Source organism: Equus asinus, chromosome 15 (assembly GCF_041296235.1).
Source record: "Equus asinus isolate D_3611 breed Donkey chromosome 15, EquAss-T2T_v2, whole genome shotgun sequence".
NCBI lineage: Eukaryota > Metazoa > Chordata > Mammalia > Perissodactyla > Equidae > Equus > Equus asinus.
The window spans coordinates 24,238,758-24,263,558 of record NC_091804.1 but is presented as its reverse complement, the minus strand read 5'-3'; the positions used below and the strand labels follow the sequence as shown (position 1 = coordinate 24,263,558).

The 24,801-nt window shown below is 57.4% G+C and overlaps 1 protein-coding gene across 4 annotated transcripts; it reads right to left on the bottom strand.

Moving 5' to 3' along the window:
• Positions 1-1,709: 1,709 nt before the first annotated feature.
• BPIFB3 (BPI fold containing family B member 3) lies at positions 1,710-19,755 on the bottom strand. Of its 4 annotated transcripts, none has more exons than XM_014845102.3 (16): positions 19,659-19,755; positions 18,105-18,230; positions 17,236-17,392; positions 15,050-15,154; positions 14,442-14,582; positions 13,128-13,191; positions 11,282-11,342; positions 10,429-10,520; positions 10,110-10,289; positions 8,356-8,409; positions 6,220-6,390; positions 5,455-5,522; positions 4,226-4,268; positions 3,435-3,498; positions 2,825-2,901; positions 1,710-2,008 (listed from the first exon to the last, which is right to left on the bottom strand). In XM_014845102.3, the coding sequence occupies exons 2-16, from the start codon at positions 18,214-18,216 to the stop codon at positions 1,979-1,981; spliced, it is 1,419 nt and encodes a 472-aa protein (XP_014700588.1). In that variant the 5' UTR covers positions 18,217-18,230; positions 19,659-19,755; the 3' UTR covers positions 1,710-1,978. The 4 variants fall into 4 exon arrangements, with proteins under 4 accessions (XP_014700588.1, XP_070341849.1, XP_070341848.1 ...); XM_070485748.1 differs by lacking the exon at positions 19,659-19,755 and adding an exon at positions 18,865-18,996; XM_070485747.1 differs by lacking the exon at positions 19,659-19,755 and adding an exon at positions 18,809-18,960.
• Positions 19,756-24,801: the final 5,046 nt, after the last annotated feature.

Below are 24,801 nucleotides of genomic sequence, written 5' to 3'. Positions count from 1 at the left end.
AGTGAGGCTGACGCTGCCGTGCCCTCCGGATTGAGGGATGGTGGGAGTTTGCCAGGAACCCTTGGGGGCGGGGGGCACCCCAGGAAGAGGGAAGAGCCGTGCAAAGGCCTGGCCACACACGACTGCCCATGTACCATGTGCCGGGCGCTCTTCTCAGTGCCTTACAAGGACCGTCTCATTCCATCCTCAAACGACCTACGAGTGAGTCCTGTAGTATTCCCATTTCACAGAGGGCGAGCCTCAGGCCCAGGGACAACTCTGCTCCCTCTCCACGCTCCAGGAGGAATGGGCTGAGGCAGGTCACAGGTGGCTTGGACGCCAAGCCTGGGGGTTTGGATGAGCGCCTGTTGGCAGTGCGACTGAGCCCCGCATGAAGAGGTGGAACAATGCAGCAGTGACAAGGCACTAGGGCTTCTAATGGGTGAGCCACCATCCCGAGTGCTGGTCTACCGTCAAAACCCACTACAATCATCCTCAAGTTACTGATGAAGAAATCGAGGCTCAGAGAGACGGAATGATTGCCTAGTCGGCGGCTGGACAGGATCTGAACACAAGCAGCCAACTCCAGCCACTGGTTTCACCACCACACTGTCCTAGATGGGAGTCAGGACACCGTCTCACACCGGAAGTGAGAAAGAAGTCAAAGATAAACCCCAACATGTCACTCGGCACTGGGCCTGGCATGGAGTAGGTACCAATTAATGTAGGGTGGGTGGACAGGAGGAAAGGAGGGAGGGAGGGAGGGAGGGAAGAAGAAAGGAAGGAAGAAAAGAAGGGGAGATGGATGGAAGTGTGGCTGGGTAGATGGATGGTGGATGGGTGGGTGGATGAATGAATGGGTGGGTGGATGAATGGATGGGTGGGTGGATGAATGGATGGATAGGTGGATGAATAGATGGGTGGGTGAAAGTAAGGATGGTCACAGGGTCATTCTTATTGGTGGACAAACCTCCAGATGGGCTCCAACTCTCCTCTGTGTTCCCCCAGGTGCTCTGAGCCAGTTCTCAAGACTTTGTCGGACCTCTTCACTCGGGTCCACCCATAAGTGCCAACTTGGGGCTGTTCCCCAGAACCAAGGAGGCCCATCCTGGGCAACAGAGAGGAGCCCAGGACCAAGAGGCAGGACCCCCAGCTTCCCATCCCAGCTCTGCCACCATGTGGCCTTGGGCCAGCCAGGCCCCCTGGCTGCGGTTTCCCCATTGGCACTGCGAGCTTTGGCGTGGCTTTGTTCTGAGGTCTGCCCTAAGGTGTGCCCGCGGCTGACGTGCAGCTAGCAGGGATCCCTCCATGGCAGGGCCAGGTCTCACCCATCCTTGCTTCCTGGATGCTGTCTCCTTCTCTCCCTGGAAAACTCCTATTCACCCGTCAAAATCCAGCTTGGACATCACTTCTGAGAAGTCCCAAAGTCAGAGAGATGGAGACAAACAGTCACAGACTCGGACTCAGAGAGACAGAATAGAAGATAGAAGTACTTAGAAAAATAGAGAGAGGAGAGGAGAGGGGGGAGAGAAGGGGGACACAGGGAGCTGGAGGCAGAGCAGAGGAAGGCAGGACAGGCTAACCAGGAAAGTTCCAGATACAGAGCTACAACGACCAGGCCCCAAGTCCCCTCGCCTCCCAGGAACCCCTGCCTGGAGCTGGGGAGGGCACAGGGGGCAGAGGCCGAGGCAGCCCATGTGTGACCAGGGAACAAACCAGCCGGGAGGTGCTGAGATAAAGGGTTGTTTATTGAAAGCTCAGGACTGGCCTCTGAGGCCCCAGAGATCTCTCAGAGGCAGAGGCCTGTGGCTGGCCTTGAGGTCCCCACCCCAGACGGGGGCGAGAGGCAGGGCCAGGGCACCTGAGTGGGCCTGGGTGCATAAGGGACCCTTCTACTGTCACTGATAGAGGCTAGAGACTGGGAGGGAAACTGAGGCAGCGTGGGTAGGGGACAGGACTCTGACAGTCCACAGACAGGGATGGCGGCCGTCTCTCAGCCTCAGGATGCCACGGTCAGCACGACGGCATTCTGCAAGGAGCAACAGTTCTTCGTTAGGCCCTCTGAGTCCTCATGCCCAATGCATCTGCCACACCCCCATCCCCACAGCCATCTCTGTGTCCCCCTGTGCCCTGTAGCCAGCACTGTACCTGGGATGCAGCTGGCACTCATTGACTGAACGAATGAACAAATAAATGATGGTAAATAAATGACATCCAGTGTGGGACAGGTCACCGACTTTGGAGGACTTAAGAGACCCGAGCTCAAGTGCCATTTCTGCTGCTAATTTACTGAGTGAACTTGGGCCAGAAATCTGACCTCCTTCAGGCTTGGTCCTCATCTGAGAAATGGGTCCAGAACTCCCTGGTCTGCCCAACTCCCAGAGCTATTGCAAGACTCAAAGTTGTGCTGAATTGAAAAGGATTCAGAAGTCATGTTGATATTCAGCAAGAAAAAGTGTCATGATCTATTAGCCATGCCTGCCACGGGCACAGGATAAGGAGAGACGGCACATGTATTCACCTCCCCTGGACCAGGGGAACTGTGGTTCTGGGAGTGAATCCGAGATTCCATCCTATAGGCCAGACATGTGTCTGGATCTAACAGGAAAGAACTCTGTGTTGATTGGCAATGCCTGCCATGGGTGACTAAGGAAGGAGCGGTAGCACATATGTCATATGTTTGCCATTCTTGAGCTAAGTAATTTTCCATTCTCTGAGCAATTTAGAAAATGGTGCAGGGACAGACCAGACGATGAGGCAGAGTACTCCTCTCATCAGTTTCAAGTAGGGCTCTCCAGAGATAAGCTTAAGATCCATCTAGGCCATATCCACATGAGAAACTCACCTCTATGATCTCCAGGGCCGCATTGGCAAAATTGACATTGAGAACCTTCGGCAAGGGAATTCCAACATCCAGGTCCACTGTGAAGAGGAAATGGTTGAAAGCAAAGATATGTGGGGAGCCAGCGTGGGACCTGCTGACCCTGTTCCACCACTCTCCTTGGGCCAGTCATTTCTCTTCTTGGGGACTCGGTTTCCCTTATTGGCAGACTCCTACTTATCCTACTAAACTCAACCAAAAATGCCTATTTTCTGTGTTGTCATCAGTGGCTCCCCTCAGGTTCTGTCATGAGAGGTTGTGTCAGTCCCTTGCACACCCTGGGTCATCTATGTCCTAATCATTTGTTTATATGACTATTTCCCTCTGGATTGTGAGTTTGAGGACAAGATCCAGGTCAGATAGGTCTTGGGACCCAAAGTCTGGGCTGATGTAGGTGCTAATCAACGTTGCTTGAATGGAAACATTGGTGCCTCGGTTTCTGCATCTTAGAAATGGGGACCAACGCCTCTCCAGCCTCAGTGTCTCCATCGGAACAATGGAGAGAGGCAAGAGGCTGGATAGTCCCCAGTTCGGATGCTCCACGTGCCCGAGGAGACAGCCAAGCTGCCCGTACCGTTCAGCTTCGGCACGTATGCCACCCGGACCACACTGCTGAGCCACTCTTCTAAGCGGGATGCCTGCAACAGAGCACAGGAGAGTGGGGGTGTGGCTGCGCAGGGAACAGCGCGCCCCTTCGCAGGGAGGAATGCAGGGGTCCAGCTGCCCCAGCCTCCCCCAAGCCTGAAGACACAGGTGCCTCCACCCGCGACCCCAAACGGGACTCTGATGTAGGCCGGCTTCGCCCTGGGCCCCGTGAGCGTGGAAGAGCTGCCTGCCCAGAGGAAGGCCTGGAGGGGGCAGTGCTGAGAAAGAGGGAGAAAAATGTGCCCAGCTCCAGGAGAACTCCATGTGCTCTGATCTTAGATTCCTATCGGTTTAGGAACCCTTAGAATGTTCTAGAACCTGAGACTATCAGGCGATCCCAGAACCTCAGAACTCTGAGAATCAGGAAACTAAGGGCTGTGTGGGGCTCTGAAATCTTATAACTTTCTGAGTTCAGGAACCTTATGACTTGTGCCAAGTTCCAGAATTCTGACCCCTTGTGAGATCCTAGATGTTTATGACTTTGTGAGGTTCCAGGACTGTGGAAGATCATGAGATTCACTTTCCTAAGGTGATGACTGTTTTACACACACACACACGCGTGTGCACACACGTGCACACACACTCCCCGGCCCTGAGGTCTGCCCACCCTGGCTTGTCGGGCCAGAGCCCAGTCACCGGGCCCACGACTCATCCTGCCCCTCCCCACCCCCAGCTGAAGGCCCTGCCCCCCGCCAAGCTGCCCACCCTCCCAGAACTCACGTCAAAGGTGTGGGCAAAGGACGAGGCCAACGTGACCCTGAGCCTGGCGGGGAGAAGACAGAGTTGAGGCCCAGCCCCCCATACCCCCCACTGAGGGGTTCTGCCCCCACCCCAGCTCTCCAGGGTCAGGAAACAGGGTTACAGGCCCAACTCTGCCTCTATCCTTGACACAGAGACTCAGTTTCCCCACCTGTAAGATGGACCTGGAGGGATCTACCCTCCTTCTGAGATATGCCCACCACCTCTGACCCCATGGCCCTGGGCCTCAGTCTGACGCCCAGCTGTTTGACCCTGCACAAGTGGCTGAACCTCTCTGAGATGGCCCTCCAGAGACTGAGCACTGGACACCGGGTGCCCTGCCTCCAGCAGGCTCTCACTAGAGGGAGCAACCCACCGATGGATCTCAGCTGGCCCAGCGTACGCGCAGGGCCAGAGCCAGGACACACATCTCTGTCCCCTGAAGGGCTGAGGCGTGAACTGCCACCAGAAGTGGGACAGATGCAGGTGGCGGGCGAGGCCTTCTGTCAAGGATAGAAATGAGCAGAGCCTTGCGGGGGGCATGGTAGCCTGAGGGGCCTAGGGGAACACTAATGGGGTCAGGTGAGCACGGGGTGCCTATGGCTCAGGACAGGCAGATCCCAGAGACTCGGGAAAGCCCCTGCATCCAGGGCAGGACAGACAGGCCCAGGTCACGGTGAGAGCACTGCGCCTGGAGAGTGGAGGCCCAGACAGTGGACCTGCTTCCAGGGACAACCCACGGTGGGAGCCTGGGCCTTGTAAACCGTGAAGTGCCATGTGCCATCCGTGCATAAGGAAAGATTGTCACCAACGTCTCCATCTTGCTTATTATGACTATCCTGAGGCCTCGCTACCGTGGGGATGGAGAAACTAGAGAAGTAACTAGTCACATGACTAACAAGGCATTTTACGACACTCAAGGACAGTTGTCTCCAGGCGGATAACTCAGGAGTGTAGACTCCATCTCCAGCGTCTGGATTTATCTCCAGGGCTAGGTTCTGAGAGGAAGAAGCCCATTCTGGAGGCTGCTTCTCTGAGCCCCAGGTGCCTCATCCGTAAAATGGACCAACACCCTCCCCTCCCCAGCAGGATGGAGGCCAGGAAGATGCTGGTAAAGCACCTGCCACTCAGTGGATGCTCAGAAAATGGGAAGTGGTTCCAACCAGACCCTGATTCTTGTTCCTAAAGACAAGACCCAGCTCCCACGTTACCGTTCCAGGGACAGGGCGAGGTGCAGCCTGGTCGCTGAGGGAGCCAGGTGGGCGTTTAACGTCACCACCTGCAGGGGAAACGCAGATGGAGGTTACGTGTGAACTCGGCAGAAGGAGCTGGGCCGGGTCTGCCTGGGCCCTCCATCCAGCCTGCGGTGGGGCGACGGAAGGTGTCCCCACGAGGTGACACTTGAATCTTGAAGGATGAGGAGTTGGCCAAGGGAAGGGGAGAGGCGACATTCCCGGTGGGGGACTCTGCAGGAGCACAGGCAGGGAGGCGGCAGCCCCGGGAACTGAGGCTCAGGGCGCGAGGACGGGGGAGGCGGAGGACGGGGCAGGGGCACTGAATGGCGCTCGGCCCCGGGGAGCCAGGCAGAGAGTGGGCAGGGGAGGGACCTCTGCCCAGATGTGGGTGTGGGAAATCTAACAGAGGCCGATGGAGGGGAGCCGACTGGAGGTGGGGCAGGAGGAAGCTGGAGGGTCAGCCAAGAGTATCCAAGCACAGAGAGGCTAGGGAGATGGAGGGCAAACCTGGGATGCTGAGGAGGCCCAGTGGACAGGCCTCGGGCCCAGCAGACGTGCGAGGAGGGTGCAGGCAGGAGTCTGAGCGGGCACTGGGCCTCAGCTCAGGTGATGGTAACGGGGACGGGGTTTCCTGTGCCATGACACCAGGGAGCCTCCCACCCTGAAATTGGGGAGAAGGCAACCCCGCATCCGCCCCACTCAGAACCCCCGCACCAGGCTCCCCTACCCTCGGCCACTCACCCCATTCAGCTTGAAGAGGGCTTCAGGGGTCCCTTTAGGGGGGTAGGACAGCACGTGGATGTCAGCTGCGATGGAGACCGTGGCCTTCTTGCTCTGCAGTGTGACTGTGGGCGCTTGTGTCACCCGCAGTGACAGCAGGAGCAGCTTGCCTGGGGGCAACTTCCCCAGGGCCTGGAGAGAAGCAGGGGCAGACATGGGGGCATGAGGGCAGCTTAGATGCCCCACTAATAGGCTCGGTCAGTCAGTCAACAAACACTCATCAAGCACCTAATGGGCACCAGGCACTGTGCTGGGGGCTGAGGTTACAGCCTGAACCAGGCAGGCCTGGTCTCAGCCCCTACAAGGCTGACATTCAGGTGGGGAGACATCAAGCCATGGAACAATCTAATCAGACTCTCCTCTCACTCAGAGTCAAAGTCCCCCAGAGGACACACTTTATTACGTGATGTAACAAAACAAAACAAAAAAATCCCCCGAGGCCCAGAGGCCCCGTGTGATCCATCCTCTGCCCTCATCTCCATCTCACCTCCACTGCTGGCCCCTCATTCTCTCCTCTCCAGACTCGCTGGGCACTTTGCTGTTCCTCTCACCTGCCAGGCACACTCTTACCTCAGGGCCTTTGCACTTGCCGGTCCCTCTGCCTGGAAATGTCTTCCCCAGATGCCTACATGGTTCCCTCCCTCACCTCCTTCAGCCTTCTGCTCAGACATCACCTCCTCAGGGAGGCCTCTGCAAAGCAGCCTGTTTAAAGCTTCATTGCTGCGCCCCTATCCGCCTTCGCCACTCTGTTCTCTTCCACCTCCTGACACTGTCCATATCCTACTTATCTATTTGTTCCGTGCCTGTCATCCCCACCAGGTGGCTCCTTGAACAGAGACGTTTATCTACTTTTCACTTCCTGCCCCTCCCGCACACCAGCACCCAGCACAGGGCCTGGCATGTAGCAGACACTTAGTGAGTATTAGTTGACTGACTGAATGAACCACACAATCAGAAAACTCTGAGTCTCACATTCATGACATCATGGAGTTAGAGAGGTGCTGGAGACCAGCGCGTCACAGGAGCTCAAATGCTGGATTTAGGGACCAATTCCCCAGGCCCAGACTCCCAGGGTAACAGGATCTTAAAGACAGAGAATCATCAGATTCCACCCTCTTGTGTCCACAGATTCTGAAGCCACGAAACCAGACTCGGAGCTGCGGCCACGGGGCTCTGACTTTGTGAGCACAAAGGCTCCAGGTTCCAGAGATGGGCCAGCCTCCCCAGCTGGAGGGACACGGCCCGGCCTGCTGCATCCATGGCCCCTGCCCCCGCCCTCTGCTTCCCCCTGTCCCCCTCCACCGTCTTACATCTCCTCAGAAGGAGGTTCTTCTGAGCATCCAGCCCTGATCCCTGAGACTCCACATCCTTTAGCCAAGGACTCCAAGAAGCAGAGGCCCCAGCCATGCCCCCAAAGCTGCTTCGAGTCCTCACCCTCAAGGACTCCCAGAGTCTGTCTGCACCCTAAAACTCAGCTGCCCTGTCCATCCTCTCTGGTGAAAACCCAGACCTTCCAGGCTTCTTTCCAACTCCATCAGAATCTGCTCCATAAGGACCTTGCAGTAGTCATTTCAACTTCAGCATGAATTCAGATTCTCAAAGCTGGAAAGCAGCTGGTCCGGCCTTGGCTGAACAGATGGGAAAGCTGAGGCCAGGCCCTGCAGGCACATACTGATTGATGCCCACTAGTCAAACCCCCAGAATCTTCTCCCTTCTCTTCCCTCCCCAAGGCCACTGAGTCTTCTCTTTGGGGACAGGGAAGACCAAGACCAGGATGAAGTAAGGCAGTTGGGGGGGTGGGGGCGGTGCTCAGTACTCCTGGAAAGAATCTCCTGTCCTCTGCTTGAGAGAGAAACAACAGCCACAGGACAAATGCCCAGGTGACTTCTGGGGCAATTAAACCCTGGTTTTTTCCTTTCTAAACAAAATCTGCTACCAGGAAAGGATAAGGTATTAGTCATTCACACTTTAGTGTGAATTTGGACTCGACATTCAATCGCAGCTGTCTGGAGAGCTGTATTGAGAAAGATTCTGGGATCTATTCAGGCTCATTGCAAAAGAGCTACAGTGATCAAAGCCCATGGGAGGGTCACTCACCTCAGGGACCAAAGCTGCCAGGTCTGTGGTTGTCAATGGGACGTTGCTGGGAACCTGGAGTCAAGACCAAATGGGATGGGGGGAAGGGTGAACAGAGAGACAGGACAGGGATCCCTCAGCACACACAAAATGGTTTCGTCCACACTCACCCACCCCTGCCAATTACACACACACATCTCTACAGACACTCAAGGTCCTTCTCTTGGCCAGTGATCACCGAGCGCTTACGACCTGCCAGGCTCATGCTAAGGGCTCTGCCTCCCTTCGCTCCTTTCGCCCTTACAGCCGCTCAAAGAGGTGGGCGCTGTGATTACCCCATTTCACAGACGGAGAGTCCGAGGCCCCCACCCGGGGTCATCAGCTGGTAAGTGGGGCGCCAGGATTTGACCGGGGCCAGCTAATCCCAGAGCTTTCAAACACTCTGCCCGAGCTCGCGGTCTGAAGGCCCAGGGATCTGACCCCCAACACTTCTGACTTTTACCCAAACAGTGTTTCCAAAAAGTATAAATTGGTTTCCAGTATTTACAAATCAGGAAATTTCACATAAATTTGCCAGTTTGGGGCTAAAAAAACTGGAAATTCTGGTCACACTGGGCCTGTACCCCCTGCCCTTGGGGAAGCCGTGTGGCTGCTGCCTCAGAAACGGGGCACAGGCTCCCCAGTCTGCTCCAGTCCCAGCAGGCCTGCATCCCTCATTCTGCCCGGCGATGCCCATCGCCAGCGCCCTGGCGGGGCCCCCAGCACTGGGAGAAGAAAGGCCTCAGCCTCCCCGAGCTAACGTGTGAGACCTCGAACTGCACACGTCCACCTCTGGGAACAGACCTGTGCACACAGCAGAAACACCCAGACACTCTCTGCCCGTCAGAAGGATCCCCACATCGCCCAGCACACAGCCATCCCATGAGGGGACAGCACCACGACATGGCTGCTGAGGTCCATCTCACCACCATACTCGCACACACGCACGTCCACGAGCTGCGCAGACATGTACAGTCTCACACTCAGAGTCTCTGCCTGACTAGGACTGCCCCTCCCCCCAGCTAGCAGACACCTGCCTCCCAGCTCAGGGCCCTGTGCCAACCTCCCAGAGGCCTTCAGTGCTCTCTTGGCCACCTACAGGAAGGGAGTGATCCAGCCCTGCTCCCTTGGGCCTGAGCTGCATGTGGGGAGCCCGGGTGGCTCAGAGCTCAGTGTCTTTGGAGAGGGCTAAGACCAAGAAAATGCCTCTGGGTGAGGCTGGTCGGGGCTGGGGATTCCAGACATCTGTGAGGATGAGAGAGGGGACAGAATAGAAACAGAGAGGTCTCAGAAGCTTCAGAACAAATGTCCAAGTGGCCTTTGGTAGTCCAACCCTAGTTTTCTTCTCTTCAATGCAAATCTGCTCTTGAGAAAGCAGGAGAAATGTTAGCTATTCACACTTTAGTGTAAAATTGGGCTCTGACCCTAGAAGGGCTCATGTGGTGTGGGGATGGAAAGTTGCCCACATGTCACATGTCATTTCTGACCAATTGAAAGTAACTTCCTGGAGTGCCATGTTGAGAAGGATTCAGAAGTCCCATTCAGGTTTAGCCAAGTAGAGGGCCATTACTGACTAGCAATGTCTGCCACAGGACAAGAGAGGGCATGTGCACGCTACAAACTTGTCCAACTCTCTCCGATTATAGTGAAGAGGGCTTGTCAAGGCTGACGGGTGACAATGTGACTTTGTCATCACCAGCATTGCCAGGGCACAGCGGGGCAGGTGCCACACTCACCAGCTCAGAGGTGATGTCTATGTTGAGGGCACCGTTAGCCTGCAGGAGCCCAAACACGGTGCTGAAGAGATACAGAGGCACGAGCACCTGGGACGTGTGGTCGTCCTTGGGAGGTACTTTGATGGGGCTGCGGGGCTTGGGGAAGTCGATGACATCGCCAGCTACACTCTTCACGATGGGCTGCGGGGCGGGACACAGGGTATGGCAGGGTCTCGGGGCTGCTCCCCCCGCACCCCAGCTCTGACTCAGCATCTCCCACCCAGCCTCCGCTGGTACCCACGCCACCCCCGCTGTGGGCAGGGCCTCGGTGGGCACTCACGTTGATGTCCAGCTCTATGTACTGGTTAGAGATGAGAGGCAGTGTGGCCAGAGAGAATTCCACAGACCCAAGAGCCCCAAGGGGCACCAGGCCTGCATGGGGAGGGGGAAGGAGGGAGGAGACGCCATGAGTCCAGGCCCCTAACAACAGCCCCTAGTTCCACTGCTGGAGTGCTGCTGAACGCCTAGCACTGTACTACTGCCATCCCCATTTTACAGATAAGAACACTGAGGCTCAGGCAGAGGAAGTCCCCAGCCCAAGGCCACACAACCACAGAGTGGCAGAGCCAGGATTCCTGTTTCCCAGAGCTGGTGCCCTACCCACACTGTGGTCCTGCCTCTCTCACGTAACGCCACACATAGAGACACTTCTGCCCCCAGGTTGCTATCCTTATCCTGCTTATGCTGCCTTTTCATGCTTTTCAAAGCCCTTTTGTGGACACAAAAGGCATCCATGTCTCCATAAGGCTCAGAGAGACAGGGCCGCCATGGCTGTGGGGTCTTGGGTTCCGTCTTTAAGCTCTGTGCCTCCATCATCTTGTCTGTCCAGATAATAATAGCATCTGCCTCAGGTTTCTGACAGTGCCAGACACACCGCAGATGTTCAATAAACGGCCTGAAGCCCCCAGCGGATGGAGACCGGGACGCTCCAAGTCTGCACATCCAGCCAAACTGGCCTCAGCCCGGAACTCCACCATCGGGCCTCCTCAAAGTGGCGGCCCCGTCAGTGTGAGGAGGAAGTGAAAGGTCCCAGAATTCTGCCCCTTCCCCTCCCCTGGCACCCCACCAGTTGGGGTAATGGGGGACAGGGGTAGAAGAAGGGGCACAGAGGAGGGGGTTGGGCCCCGACTTACCCAGCACAGCCCCCAGGAGCTCATTCACTACGCCCAGCACACTGTCCACCACGGGGCACAGCTGTGTCCGGAGGAGACAGGTGTTACAGGAAGATAAGAGCCGACCCCAGCCCGGGAAAGGGAACAGCTGCATTTCCTTTAAATGATTTGCCACGTGGTCCCAGGGACCAAAGCAAGGCAGAATGTGGAGACGGATGGGGACACACAGGTAGGGGACAGGAGCTTGACGTGCAGAGGGCCAGTTCTATGGGCCCCTCAGAAAACCCTGAAGGATGCTGGGGGACCAGGGAGACACATTTCAGAGGCCAGTCCAGGCGTGGGGACAAGGCCCTCCCCCGAGAAGACAAAGGCGGCTGTTCCCTCCGAGTGTCAGGCCCTTCCTGCCCTCCAGATGGGCACTGGGAGACCCAGAGTCCAGATCTCAAAGAGGGGCGCCTCCCCGCTCCACCCAGAGTCAGGCCTGGGCCTGGGGCGTCCACTATGCACACCGCTGGGTGTTTACTGAGAGCCCCGTGCTGAGAGAACAGGGAGCAGGGGTTCAGCTTCCAGAACGCCAAGTCCAAGGATCACAGAATCTGAGGGCACTGGAGCAGGGACCTCAGAGATGGCCCGATGCAGCCCCTTCATCCTACAGCTGGGGCTGGAGAAGACACCTGCCCAGGGCCACCACTGTCCTCAGAGACAGGAGACGGCTGCCCTTTCATTTAAACTTGGGGCCCCAAGCTCCAGGGCTTCTGGGGTCAGGCCTGTCACTGAAATGAGAGGACAGCAGAGGGGCTGCGATGGGCGGGGGAGCAGCCCCTCGGCGCCAGCCACGTGCGACCTTCAGGAAGGAGGTATTGTGTGCCCAGGATGGCTGATTGCACGAACGAAGCCAGAAATCGGACTGTTAAGAGAAATCTCTAATCTCGAAATGCCAGTATTTAACTCTTATTTTTAAATTCTTTTTTAAACTTTCTCTTTTAAACTTCTTTGAGTTACATCTCCTGTCTTGCAGCCAACTGTCCCGGAGACCCCAGTTAGGGGCCACACCTGCACGCTGAAATGCCCCGAGGTGGGCTGGGTGGGGTCCTTGCTGCTGGGGGCTCCCTCCGCCCTCTGAGCTTCTCCTCTGATCAGCTTCTTCAAGCCCAGGGCCGTGTGCCAACCCCGGGCTCCACGCCCTCGCGGCCTCCGCAGGTGTTCCTCACAAGGACCCACAGGGGCGGGCCTGCCAGGACTGGGGGTCAGAAAGCCTGAGGGCCCTTTGCTGGCTGTGTGACCCCAGTGAGCCCCTCCCCTCTCTGGCTTCGATGAAATGCGGCTTTGGCCAGACCAGCTTTTCTCAAGTGTGGTTCCTGTCCCCTGGTGGAAGGCAGGATGGCGGGGGGGGGGTGGGGGGGGGGAGGTGCACAGAGAGGCCCCTGGAGCCGTTTAACCAGGTGTCTAACTTATGTTGGACTAATGTACAAGGATGTCATTCTCTGGACGTGTTCGCCGGACACAGGCTCAGTTTAAAATCACCCAGTGACCCGACTTCCATCACAAGCTAGTTTAAAGGAAAGCATGAAGTCAACAGTGACACAGCTGGCAAAGACGGAGCAGGGGGTAAGCAGGGGAGCGGGTTTGGGAGCAGGCCCTCAGGTCATCTGAAGCCGTAGATTTAGGAGTCAGAGGTCTGGGGACGGATTGTGCCACCTACAGACTGGCAGGCGACACCTGGGCAAGCCGGGATGGGATTACCGGGTGGGCATGGACGGAAGCACAGCCTAATCCTGCCTGGCGCCCTGACTGACTCGCAGCTGGGGGAGAAGAGGCCCTGCAGGGCAGGGGGTGGGGGGTGCCTGCCCGCGGCCCCCACACTCACCAGGCCCGGCAGCACCTTGAAGAGTGTCTGCTCCACAACCCCAAAGAGCGGTGCGGGCAGCAGCCTGGGCAGATGAGAAGCAGAGGGTGTGGCCACAGCACGAGGACAGCGCCAAGCCAGATGACGGGGCAGGGAGGCATGGGGGCTCTGGACAGCGCCTGTCTCCTCTCCCCATACGTGGGGCTGGCTGCAGCTTTGGAGACCTGGGTTCAAGCCTTGGCTCTGCCTCACCAGGGGCCCCAGGGGGTTATCAGTTCCCTCTCGGCACAGTGCCCGCCTTATGCAGTGGCTGGTGCAGAGACTAAATGGGAGCGTATGGGAGTCTGGTATACAGTCTGTGCTCAATAAATGTCTGTTCCCTTCGTCTCCACCAACATTTGTGGACAAGTGACATTTGGGCCTAGAACAGCACCTGGTGTAGAGTGAGGGTTCAATAAATATTTGTTGAATGAATGAATGTTTGTTCAATGAATGAATGAATGAGAGGGTGGCCTGAGGATGAGAAGTGCATGTGGATGGGTTCAGGTCTGTTTGGAGACTATGGGGGTACAGAAGGAGGGGTGACAACGACAGAACCACATCCACAGGGCACCGACAGCATCCTCCACTCCCTCCATGGCTGCCTGCAGCCCAGGGGAGAGAGCGGAGCCACAGTGATTTAAGGAGCGGGAAGATGCCAGGTGCCGCTGTGGGGGGTGCAGAACGCTGGGAAAAGGCTTTGGACCTGCCCATCTCCGTCCCTGCTCAACCTATGTGTGTGGCCTTGGGCAAGTCCCTTGCCCTCTCTGGGCCTCAGCTGTCCCACAGGAGTGAGGATTCAACACGAGTGCAGGCAGGGCCACTGTGTCCTGAACAGCTGGGGGAAGAGACAGATATAGAAGTGCTACACCCTTCCACATCATCAACTTTAGGTCCTCATTACACAGACGGGGACACCAAGGCCTAGACGGGAGGGGGTTCCCCTGGGTCTCCCAGCAAGTCAGGGGCTGAGCTGGGTCTCTGATGTGCTGAGAGCAGGAACTGAGAGGCCCGCACATCCGGGACCAGATAGAGAAGCTACGGTCAGAAGTGGGTGGTGCAAGGTGCAGGCTGGGTCAGAGGCCCTGTGCGCGGTGGGCTTCAGTCTGCAGGTCTGTGGCTGGGGTTGACCCGGCGGGACAGGCGGGAGGCGGGGTGAGTTCAGGCCCCGCCCAGACGGCAGCTCCCCGGAGACCCAGGGGATGCCCTGTACTCGCGGACCGGACGAGATGGAGCCCGAGCAGGTCCGGGGGCGGGGTGGGGCAGCCCAGCGCGGGCTCAGGCCGGCGGACTCACCCCGAGAACACGCTGATGTGGCCCAGGAGCGTGCTGCAGCGCTTGAGGATGAGGATGGGCGTGCCCCGCGCGCTCACACCCAGTGCCACCCGCGACGACACGTTCACCTCGGCCGCCAGCTGCAGGAGGCCCCCCAGGGGGCTGCGAGACCCGACGCTGGGGGCGTGGCCGGGCTGCCAGGCCCCACCCACCAGGGCCAGCCTTGGCCACGCCCACCGCGGGGCTGCGTGGGGCTCCGAGGAGGGGCGAGTTGGGTGGCTAGTCCCCGTGCCTTCCTCTCAGCGCTCGTCTCCCTGCACGTCCCCCATTTTGCACGTCCCCGCTCCCTCTCCCCTCACCCGCTCCAGGGAGCTCCAGGCAGTGGGGTAGGGTCTCCAGGGAGAGTGAGATGGAAGTCCCTGGGGATCGATGGGTGGAGATCCCTGGGGCGGTGGTGGGGTGGCATCCAGGGAGAGAATAGCAGGTGGGAGTCCCTTGGGGAGGAAGTAGGGTGGGAGGAAATCGGGGGCAGTGGGGTGGGGGTGGAGCGACAATAGGGTAGGGGTCCCAGTAGGGCAGTGGGGTGAGGTGCGGAACAGGAGGGGAGAGCTTCCCAGGGGCACGCTCACCCAGAGGAGTGCAGGCCCACCTTGGTGTGCAGGCTCACCTGCACCCCAAACCCCGGCAGCAGCTTCAGCGACACCTGCGGCAGCGTGAGTTCCTCAATCTTCAGCCTGCGACGGGCGTCCAGGAGAGGGCCACCCACTACTCAATGCCTGGATCATCCCAGACCAGGCGGCACGCCATCCCAGCTTTAACCCATAAAACCAACTGGAGGCCCTTGGGCCAGTTACTTCACCTCTCTGGACCTGTTTCTTCATCTGTAAAGTGGGCAAGAGAAGCACCCACTTTATATGGTTATTGCAAAGACAGGTGAGAGTGTAAGTGCGGAAGCTGATACAGCAGATGCTCAATAGAAGTCACAGCATCATCCTCATTGGAGGCTCAGTGAACTAAGTGTCCTCCTCACCCCCGCCCCATGGCCTCAGCCCTGGGTCAGTCTCTGGCCCGGATCATTGTGCCCCAATTCCCATCCCCTAGGCTCATACACGTTCAACCCAGGTAGATTCTCAAATGCAGCTCCCCACCATTCATTATTTTCTCTGTCCTCTGGGCCTTTGCCCAGGCTGTTCCTTCTCTCTAGACTTTGCTTCCACTCTGCATCCACCTTCAGCTAGCTGGCTTCTCCCAGCTCTCCTGATTTCAGCTAGGGTGTCCCCTCCTTCAGGAAGCCCTCCTTCCTATTTCTCTGATCCAGGCAAATGCCACCCTCTGAGCAGCTCCCACACCCTGCCTGGGCTGCCTCCATCGCTATCCTGAGCTCACAGGATCCACACTGTGGGGCTCTGCCTCCTTTTGGGGGCTTTTTGAAGCAAGGATAATGTCTGGTTCACATCTGAGACCCCAGCCTCACCCAGCAGGGGCATTCTACGGTGGGAGGGGTGCTGGATCTATTAATAATAATGATAGTTCATATTTACTGAGCGTTTACTGCATGCCAGGCTGTATTTTAGCCGCTTGACACAGATTCACTGTCCAGGCAACAAATATCTGCTTGTAGTACAGCCAGTAAAGCCAGACAGTTCAAATCCAGCTCTACCACCGACTGACTGTGTGACCTTGGGCAAATCACGCTCCTGCTCTGGGCCTCAGTTTCCCCATCTGTAAAATAGGGATGTTGACATATCGACCACAGAGCAACATGATACAGCGATCCTCGAGCACCATCACCCCTGACCAGCTCCCTTTCCAGACATCCATTTGCAATTTGGGGAGACGGACGTCCATTCTCCCTTCTGCCCCCAGCATCTCCTTTCCCCCTCCTGTCCAGTGACCCTTCCCCACACCCTGGCCCCCCGTCTTCAGCCTTCCCTGGGGCCTGTAGTTTGATCTTCCCTGGACCACCGCCAGCCCTGGAGTGGGTCCCGCCCACCTGGGGCGGCCCGTGTGGCCTGTGATGACACACCCACACTCGTCACCACTCCGACGCCCCCCAGCTGGGTGAGCGCCGGCAGGTCCCTTCACTCCCTTTCCTCGCCTGTTAAGTGCTGTTGCCAGCAGTCCCACCTCTGGACCACGCAGGATATTCTTTACAGTGCCTAACGCAGTGCCAGGCACGCGGGAAACCCTAGCCAGGTGACCATTGCGCTACAAATATTAGCTATTATGTGACTTCATTCATTCATTCACAAATATTTTTTGAGCATCTGTTAAATGTCAAGCACTGTTTACGATACTGGGGACACAGCAGTGAACAAGCCAGACAGAGTCCTCGCCCGTCTGGGTTTATCACCTAGAAACAAACCAGTGAAATATGCAGAGTGAGGGGAGGGACCCGTCCCCTGGGGAGCTTGAAGGCAGGGGAGGGGACAAGGAGCGGTGGGTCAGGGAAGGTCTCGTTGGAGCAGACACATGAGGAAGAGGAGGGAGGGAGCCATGCAGGTGCCTGGATTGGTCCAGAGAGACTAAGCAACTTGCCCCAGGTCACACAGTGAGTAAGTGGAACCAAGCTAGAGTGGAGCCCTCGACCCCAGGGGCGTGCTGCCATTCCTGTCTGGCCTGGCATGCAGTGGACTCCTTATTTTCTGACTCGGGTCCTGGGACTCGCTATCCAGGGCTCCCACACCATTCCCCCTGTCTGCCAACAAATTAATAAGAGTCATTCTCTCTTCTATTCCCTGAGCAAAGAAAGACCGAGCTTCCTGTAGGGCACGCAGCAGGTGGGCAGTCATGAGGCAACACCATGGGGACTCACCCGGAGAGCCCCTCAACGACGCTAAAAACTCCTCCATGGCTCAGCAGGCCGCCTCCTCCGAGCAGCCCCCCAGAGCCCAGGAGGCCCTGGTTCGTGGCTGTGACCGTCCCCAGCACGTTCTGCAGAATGGGCCCCCCCACCAGCGAGTTCTGGATGGCTGCAGAGAGGGTAGAGGGAGGAAGGATCATTTTACAGATGGGGAAACTAGGGCCCAGAGAGAGGCAGAGACTTCCCCAAAATCACACAGCAAATTGGGTTTGGGGCCAATACTATGACTAGATCTCCTGACCCTGGGCCACCCTGTAGCACTGAAAAGGAAGGCAGAAGCAAAGCAGGGGGCAGGCAGCCACCAGGGCATGATCAAGGAGGAGGAGGTGACCTCCGCTCCTCCTGGGCACCCTGGGCCTGACTCTGCGAACTGTGAGAAGGGTGAAATGAAAGGGACTACCTCGTGGAGATTGGGGCAGACCGGGGTGGCATCCCTGAAGCACTTGCTATTCACGGCTGTCCCACCCTATCCTTGAGACTGTCACCCTGTGTTGTTGGGCCCTGGAGGACCAAATGCCTAGAAAGTTTCCCCCACCCCAGAAATGTCCGCAGAGACGCTGGCCCAGCCAGCACCCTCCCCTCGTCCTCGTCAGCAACACCCGTCCCCATGCCTGAGGCAGACACGGCCCGGCCGCCTCTCAGAAGGAAGTGAACTGACCAGTGAACTGAGCCTGAGAGCAAAGCTTCAACCCCCTGAACTCTCTGAGCAGGTGACAATCACATCCTGTTCTCATCTGTCCCCGAAAGCAGACGCTCTAAGGCATCGACAGGGTCATTCACCCTGCAGCGGGACCCCTCACGGACCGCCCACCCCTGCTCACCTTTGCCGAGCTCGTCCTTGTCAATCCGAGCGAGCGTGCCCACCGTCTCCAGCAGCCCCCAGCACGGAGCTGCCAGACCCCAGAGGAGAAGCAGGGACCACAGGCCCGGCATCGTTGCAGGCACACCTGTCGAGGCAGAAGCAGGATCTCTGAGGGGCCTCTCGTGCCCAAGCCTTTCCCACCCTGTGCCCACCACCCACCTGGGGCCCTCCCGCCCGCCTGGCCCAGCCTGAGCCCAGCCCCACGCCCAGGAAAGCCCTCACTATCCTAACGCAAGCAGTGGCTAACACGTCTGACTTCAAAGTCTCAGTCCTCTGTGGCCCCTGTGAACCTGGACCTGCTCTGAGGGGGAGGGACAGAGGGGCCTTCCTTTCCATGGCAGCAGGAGGGCAGTTCTGCTTCCTGGACCTGCTTTCCGCTGGCTCGTGAGGCCATAAGATTGGAGACATCCAACATTTAGACTCAACATGTCCCATTTCTCTCCTCCCCTGCCTCCATCCTGAATGACATTGAAAGGGATGGAATAGGAGCGGGGAGCATGGCTAACTCATTAGTTCTGTAGAATGGGACTTTTCTTTATGGAGTTCCATATATGCCAACCCAATCAGATACCCGTCTATGCCCTCATGTTACCCCTGCTTAAACCCTTCAGTGGCTCCCCACTGCCCTTGGGAATGGAACCCAGGCTCCTTGCCATTACTCACCACCTCCCTGCCTGCCTCTTTGACCTCCTCATTCTTAAACATAAGTCTCTTCCCACCTCAGGGCCTTTGCGCATGCTGTTCCTTCTGCTAGGAAGGCTCTTCCCCCGGTTCTCTGCATGACTGTCTCCTCATCCTTCAGCTTCTGAATAAATGTCACCTCCTTTACCTCTAAAAAAACCCGTCTGTCACTAAACATCACCCAGAATGCTTATTGGAAGGTGCTTGTCACAATCTGCAATTGTGCATTGTTTGTGTCCTTGTGTGCCATCTCTGTAAACGAGGCAGTGACGGTGTCTAGGGCCTCTCTGCATGGTTGGGTGATGGAGGAGGGGGTCTGCTGGGAGTGTGAGGGGGGATGCAAATTCAGCCCCACTTCCCTCGCCAGCCTTTCACCCCGGCACAGGCTGTGTCTGCCTGGAGAAGGCACCTCTTCCTTGTTTGCATGAAGGTGCATCTGGGCGTCAGATGCACCAGCAGCAGCCTCCGTAGGTCTGTCTTCTCTCCCCAAGACTTGTCCCAGAGGGGCTCCCTATAACCTCTGCGTCTCTCACAGCAGGAAATATTCGGCGATGGGAAACCAGTCAGTTTCTGTGGCTCAGAGGAGCATGGGCGCCCCTCAGGTGCTGTCCACAGGATGATTCTGTCCTCCACCCGCCCATCACTGCCCTTGCCCCTCTCTGGGCCCCAGCTGTCCCATCTGTAAAGTGGATTTTTTTCTCACATCATCCTCTGGGTACCCCAGCACCCTCCTAGTGTGCCTTCTCCCTGTGCCCATTATTCAGAAGGGACAGCAGGACGGTCACAGGGTCAGTGGCCGGGGATCTGGCCAGGCTGCCTCAGGCCCCCTTACCTGCTCCTGCAGCTCCACGAGGGCTGGGTGGGGGCTCCTGGCCTGCTGTTGGCTCCTCCACCCACTCAGGCCTGGGGGCAGCCCTTATATGCCCATAACGCCTCTGGGGACACAAAGGGGGCACAGCCGCCAGAAATCCGTCAACATGTCATGTCAGGAGCAAATTGCGGTTTTCCCCGTGGGCCTGGGCTAAGCCTTCCTTCTCGGGGGGAGTAAAGGGGGAGTGCGTGTGCTGGGCAGGAATGAAGGATGGGGGCTGCAGAGGCAGCCACCTCCCCCAGAGCTGGGGGCAGAGGTAGGAGTCAGCCCACCTTTGGGGTCACCCCATCCAGGGTTCCCCAAGGGCCACTCCAATGGCACGGAATCCACCCTGCCTCCCCGCTACCCCCAACTAAGGCCCAGGGAGGGGAGGAAGGAGCTGAAGGCTGCTGGATCCTCTGACCCTCCGCCACCTCCCACGCCAGGCCTGGCACGGAGTCCGCCATGGGGCCTGCAGCGAGGAACCCCGGGCGGACTCCGGGGAGGGGCACCAACCCCACCCCCGCCTCCCAGGGTCCAGTGTCCCCTGGGCTCCAGAGAGGTTGCTTTGTCCCGTTCCTGAGGCCCGTGCAGATGACGGAGGAGAGAAATGCGTTCATCCATCCTTCATCACTCACTCTTCAGCAGGCATTTGTGGAGCGCCCACTGTCTGCCAGGTGCTGGGGAGATAGCGTCAACCGGAGACGGACCCGCCGACCTCAGGGAGGTGACCAGTGGAAAGGCAACGCAATTTAAAACGTTTCTAGTAGCCACACTTTTTAAAAAGGTAAAAGGAAACAAGTGAAACTAAGTTTGATAATGTAGTTTAACCCAATATTTCCAAAATATTCACGTTTAATCAATATCAAATTATTTGTGGGATACTCTACGTTCTCTTTCATGCCAAGTCCTGGAACCCCGCCAACAGGACGCCAGGTTTGGACTCGCCACGTTTCAAGTACTCAGCTGCCTCGAGTGGCTATTGGCCGTCGTACTGGACAGGGCGGCCCTGGAGGGGCCAGAGGAGCATGTGACACAGTCAGTGAGAGGCTGACGGCAAAGATCAAGCAGGGAGGGGCGCAGGAGCGGGGGGTGCAGTTCTCAGTATGGTAGTCGGGGGAGGCCTCGCCTTGGAGCGGGGTGACCTGACCTGCAGGAGGAGAGGGGTGGCCAGGCGGCCAGCTGGGGAAGAACCTGCCAGGCAGAGGGAAGGGCAGGTCCAAAGGCCCTTAGGAGATGTGCTCCAGGAGCACAGGAGGCCTGCGTGCAGGGTTGGAGGGGAGCGGGGGCACCGGCCAGGGGCGGGGGTGCCAGGGCCCTGCAGGTTCCTATACGGACTCACAGACTTCGGTTTTTATTTGCAATTCTCCTGCAGGTCCTGGCTCAGACACACCCTCCGCCCGGAAGCCTTCCTGACCCCCAAACTGGGTGGGGTGCCCCCTCAGGGCTCCCACAGCCCCCTGGGATTTCCTCTCCCACAGTCTGCGCCATGCCGGGCTGTAGCCGTGTTTCTGGATGTTGTGGGTCCATCTCCTGCATGCGGCCCTGAGCCCCGGCCTGGGGAAATGGCGAGAAGGGATGGGGTTCGCCACTTTTTAAAAAATGAACTTTTTAGGGGCTGGCCCTGTGGCCGAGTGGTTAAGTTCGCGCGCTCCGCTGCAGGCGGCCCAGTGTTTCGTTGGTTCAAATCCTGGGCGCGGACATGGCACTGCTCATCGGACCACGCTGAGGCAGTGTCCCGCATGCCACGGCTGGAGGGACCCACAGCGAAGGCTACACAACTATGTACTGGGGGGCTTTGGGGAGAAAAAGGAAAAAAATAAAATCTTTAAAAAAAATAAATAAATAAACTTTTTATTGAAATATAAAGCACACACAGAGAAGGGCCCAGATCATAAGTGTACAGCTGGATGAATTTTCACAAACTGAGCTCTCCAGAAGCCCCCCTCATGTCCCCTCCAAGTCCCCACCCCTCAAGGGTGACCACTGTCCTGACCTCTGATACGACGGATGTGCCCAGGATGCCGTTAGGCTCTTGGAAGCGGAAGGCACACGTGCACTCTTGTGTGTGTCTTCCCCCGATTCTGAGTCTATGAAAGTCCCTCACGTGTGAGGCAATGCTTTGTTCTCTGCTGTGTGCCTCTCCATCACGTGCACACACCAGTTTTTCCGTCCTCCTGTCCAGAGCTCCTGGGCTGTCCAGTCGTTGGCTATTGTGAATAAAGCTGCTATGGACACTCTCGTCAAGTCTTTTTGGGGACGTGTGTCTTCATTTTTCGTTTCTCTGGGGCGACAAGTGGGGAGTGGGGTTGCTGGATCGCGGTGGTATGAGCACATGTTCAGTTTTTCTAGATACAGCCGGGGTTCTCCGAATGGCCACCGGGCACTCCCACCCACCGTCGGGAACGGTCACTGCATCCTCGCCAGCAGTGGGCGTCACTGTTTGTTTGCAGGAGGAGGAGGGAAAGCGAGCACCAGCACTTATTGAGCACTCATTGTTTGTAAGGCACCGATGCATATGAACCTGTACAGTCACCACAGTGTCAGCGCCATCATTGTCTCCCCTTCTTAAGTTTGAGGACAAGGCTCCACAGGAGAAGCTGCTGGCTCAAGGCAGCTTGAGGAATTCAGGGCATCAAGGAAGGGGTGCCAGGGGTGCCAGAGAAACGCAGACGATGGCGAGATCCCCAGGAGGCCTTCCCGGAGGTGCTTGAGCTGAGAGTGGGCTGGGAAGGGAGGAGGCCGGGTGGGTGGTGACTAGAGTATGTTGAGGGGTCTTCACCTTCCCGGGGGTGGGCTGCCTGGCAGGCCCCTGGGCGTTGATGGCTGTGGGCCCAGGATCGAAGACCTGGCTCTGCTCTCTTCTTGCTCAGTGACCTTGAGCCAGTCACACGCCCCTCAGGACCTCAGTTTCTTTAAAGGAGGATGATGATCCTGCTCCTGAGTGCAGTGTGAAGGAGCAAGGAGGAGACGTGGACTCAGGTGGACAGGGTTTAAGTCCCATATCCACACGCGTGTCCCTGGGCCAGTGTCTTCATCTCTCAGAGCCCCCACTTCCTCATCGAAGGCTGGGAGTCTTGGAAGGAAAGCAGTGCCCACAGGCACAGAACCTCCATCACTGCCTCCCCAGGGGTGGGGTCACAGCTCAGGGCTCCCCTTGCCGGCCCAGACCCCAGGGTCAATCCAGGGGGATTGATCACCCAAAGAATGTTGAAATCAGATCAGAGGTCAGAGGATCCAACCCCTCTCCCATTGCCCAGATGGGAAAACTGAGGGCCAGAGAGGCGCTATGGTTTGTCCAAGGCCACACAGTGTGCCCCTGGTGGCACCAAGGCAAGAACCCAGGCTTCCTGACTCTCACAGCTTTGTGCCTTGGTTTCCCCCATCCATGCACTGAGCTGGGGGGGAAGGGGGGTGGCACTGAGGCTTCACGTGGCCAGGAGTGTACTGTGGGAACATCCCAGTGTGGGACTGGGGAGTGGAGGGGGCGTCTCTGGCATGCCTAGGTTGGGCATCAGCCACCCATGGATTACGCAGGAGTCTGTATCTGCCAGGCCTGTCTCAAGGCTGCCATTGTCCCAGAGCCAGGGAAATGATGGGTGATGGGATTAGGGCCGACGATAAAGGTCAAGGAGACGGCCCTGGCATCCGGGCCAAGGCGAGCGAGGGCCCTCACTCCCCCGCTCCCTCCTCTGCAGCCTGGACCTGGGCCAGGCTGGGACAGGGCCGACCTGCTGGCCCCACAGGCTCTGGGAGCACTGGCCTCCTGACCAGGCTCTGAACACACCACACCATGCCAGACACCTGTGTGTGCCCAGACACGGACTGCCACCCTCCCAGACCCGCCCAGACCTCCACGTGCAAAGACACACCCCCACAGAGACAAAGACATTCTGACAGACCATGCACAGCACACAGACACACGGACACATGGCCGCCACCCCAACAATTTCCAGGGCTGGAGCACCAGCTGATCACGGGAGGCCCCAATGCACGTGTTCTTTTTTCAAAGTTAGAGATGATTTTTTTAACGTTCTAGCAAACGACATTGATTTTCAGGGTCCCCTTAGAAAACATTTATTTTAAATGTATTTCCAACTTTACTATGTATAAACATGCATTTGTTTTTATTTATTTATTTTTAATTGAAATCGATTTGTCGTATAACCTTGTGTAAATTTAAGGTGTACAACATTTACTTTTAAAAGGAGTCGATTTAAAGAATCGTAGCGGCGTCAATCCCAGGACAGGTGACGGGGCAGATACGACAAACATCAGGAGCCGGTCCTCACACGAATTCGTCTGGAGACGTGGGAACACCCTCGGCACGGACTGCACATGCTTGAACATGGGCACACGCAGACACACGCAGACATGGATGGACCACGGGTCTCCTCACACACAACCCTCCACAACTGGACACTCCCATCCACACAGACGCCCCAGGCTGCCCGGATCCACGGGCTGTGTACACACTGACGCGTGCTTGAAAACACACATGATCTTGCACCACTAGCACCCCCACCCCGACTCCAGCACAGACCCTCCTGTTCACATCTCTCTCAGCCTCAGACACTCGCCCACGGCTTCCATTTACTGAGCACTTTCGGGGTGTGCAGCAGTGTGCCAAGCACTCTCCATGATTTGATTCCTTTAATCCTCACGACAACTCTGCTGTCGTCATTCCCATCTTACAGGTGTGGAAACTGAGGCTCAGAGAGGTGAAGTGACTTGCCCAGGGCACACAGCAGCAAGGAGGCAAAGCCAGGATTTGAACCCAGGTAGACTGGCTCCAGAGCCGGAATTCCAAGCCCAGCTCTGCCTCCTGACTTGTCGGGTGGCCTGGGGCCTATTGTTCCACTTCTCTGAGCCTCAGTCTCCTCACCTGTGAAATGGGGACAGTCCTCACCTCCCTCAACTATTGTGAGGATTGAAGGGAGTGACTCGGGCAGAACTCCTGGGAAGGCCCCGAGCTTCTAGAGGCTGCCTGTGAAAAGGGGCATCCCTGAGATACCAAGGTTAGGGGCAAGCAGTTAAGGTCGGGGTGGGGGTGCCCTGCCATCTGCTAAACTGTGTGACCTTGGGCAAGGGAGTTGACCTCCCTGGGCCTCAATTTCCTCATCTG

Excerpts from the sequence above, each read along its gene's own strand:
- BPIFB3 (XM_014845102.3), bottom strand. The coding sequence starts at position 18,216 with ATGCCGGGCCTGTGGTCCCTGCTTCTCCTCTGGGGTCTGGCAGCTCCG. Across the intron at positions 15,155-17,235 it reads GTCGTTGAGGGGCTCTCCGG|GCTGAAGATTGAGGAACTCA; the intron begins GTGAGTCCCCAT and ends CGCCCGTCGCAG. Across the intron at positions 5,523-6,219 it reads CCCTCTTCAAGCTGAATGGG|GTGGTGACGTTAAACGCCCA; the intron begins GTGAGTGGCCGA and ends TTTCCCCTGCAG.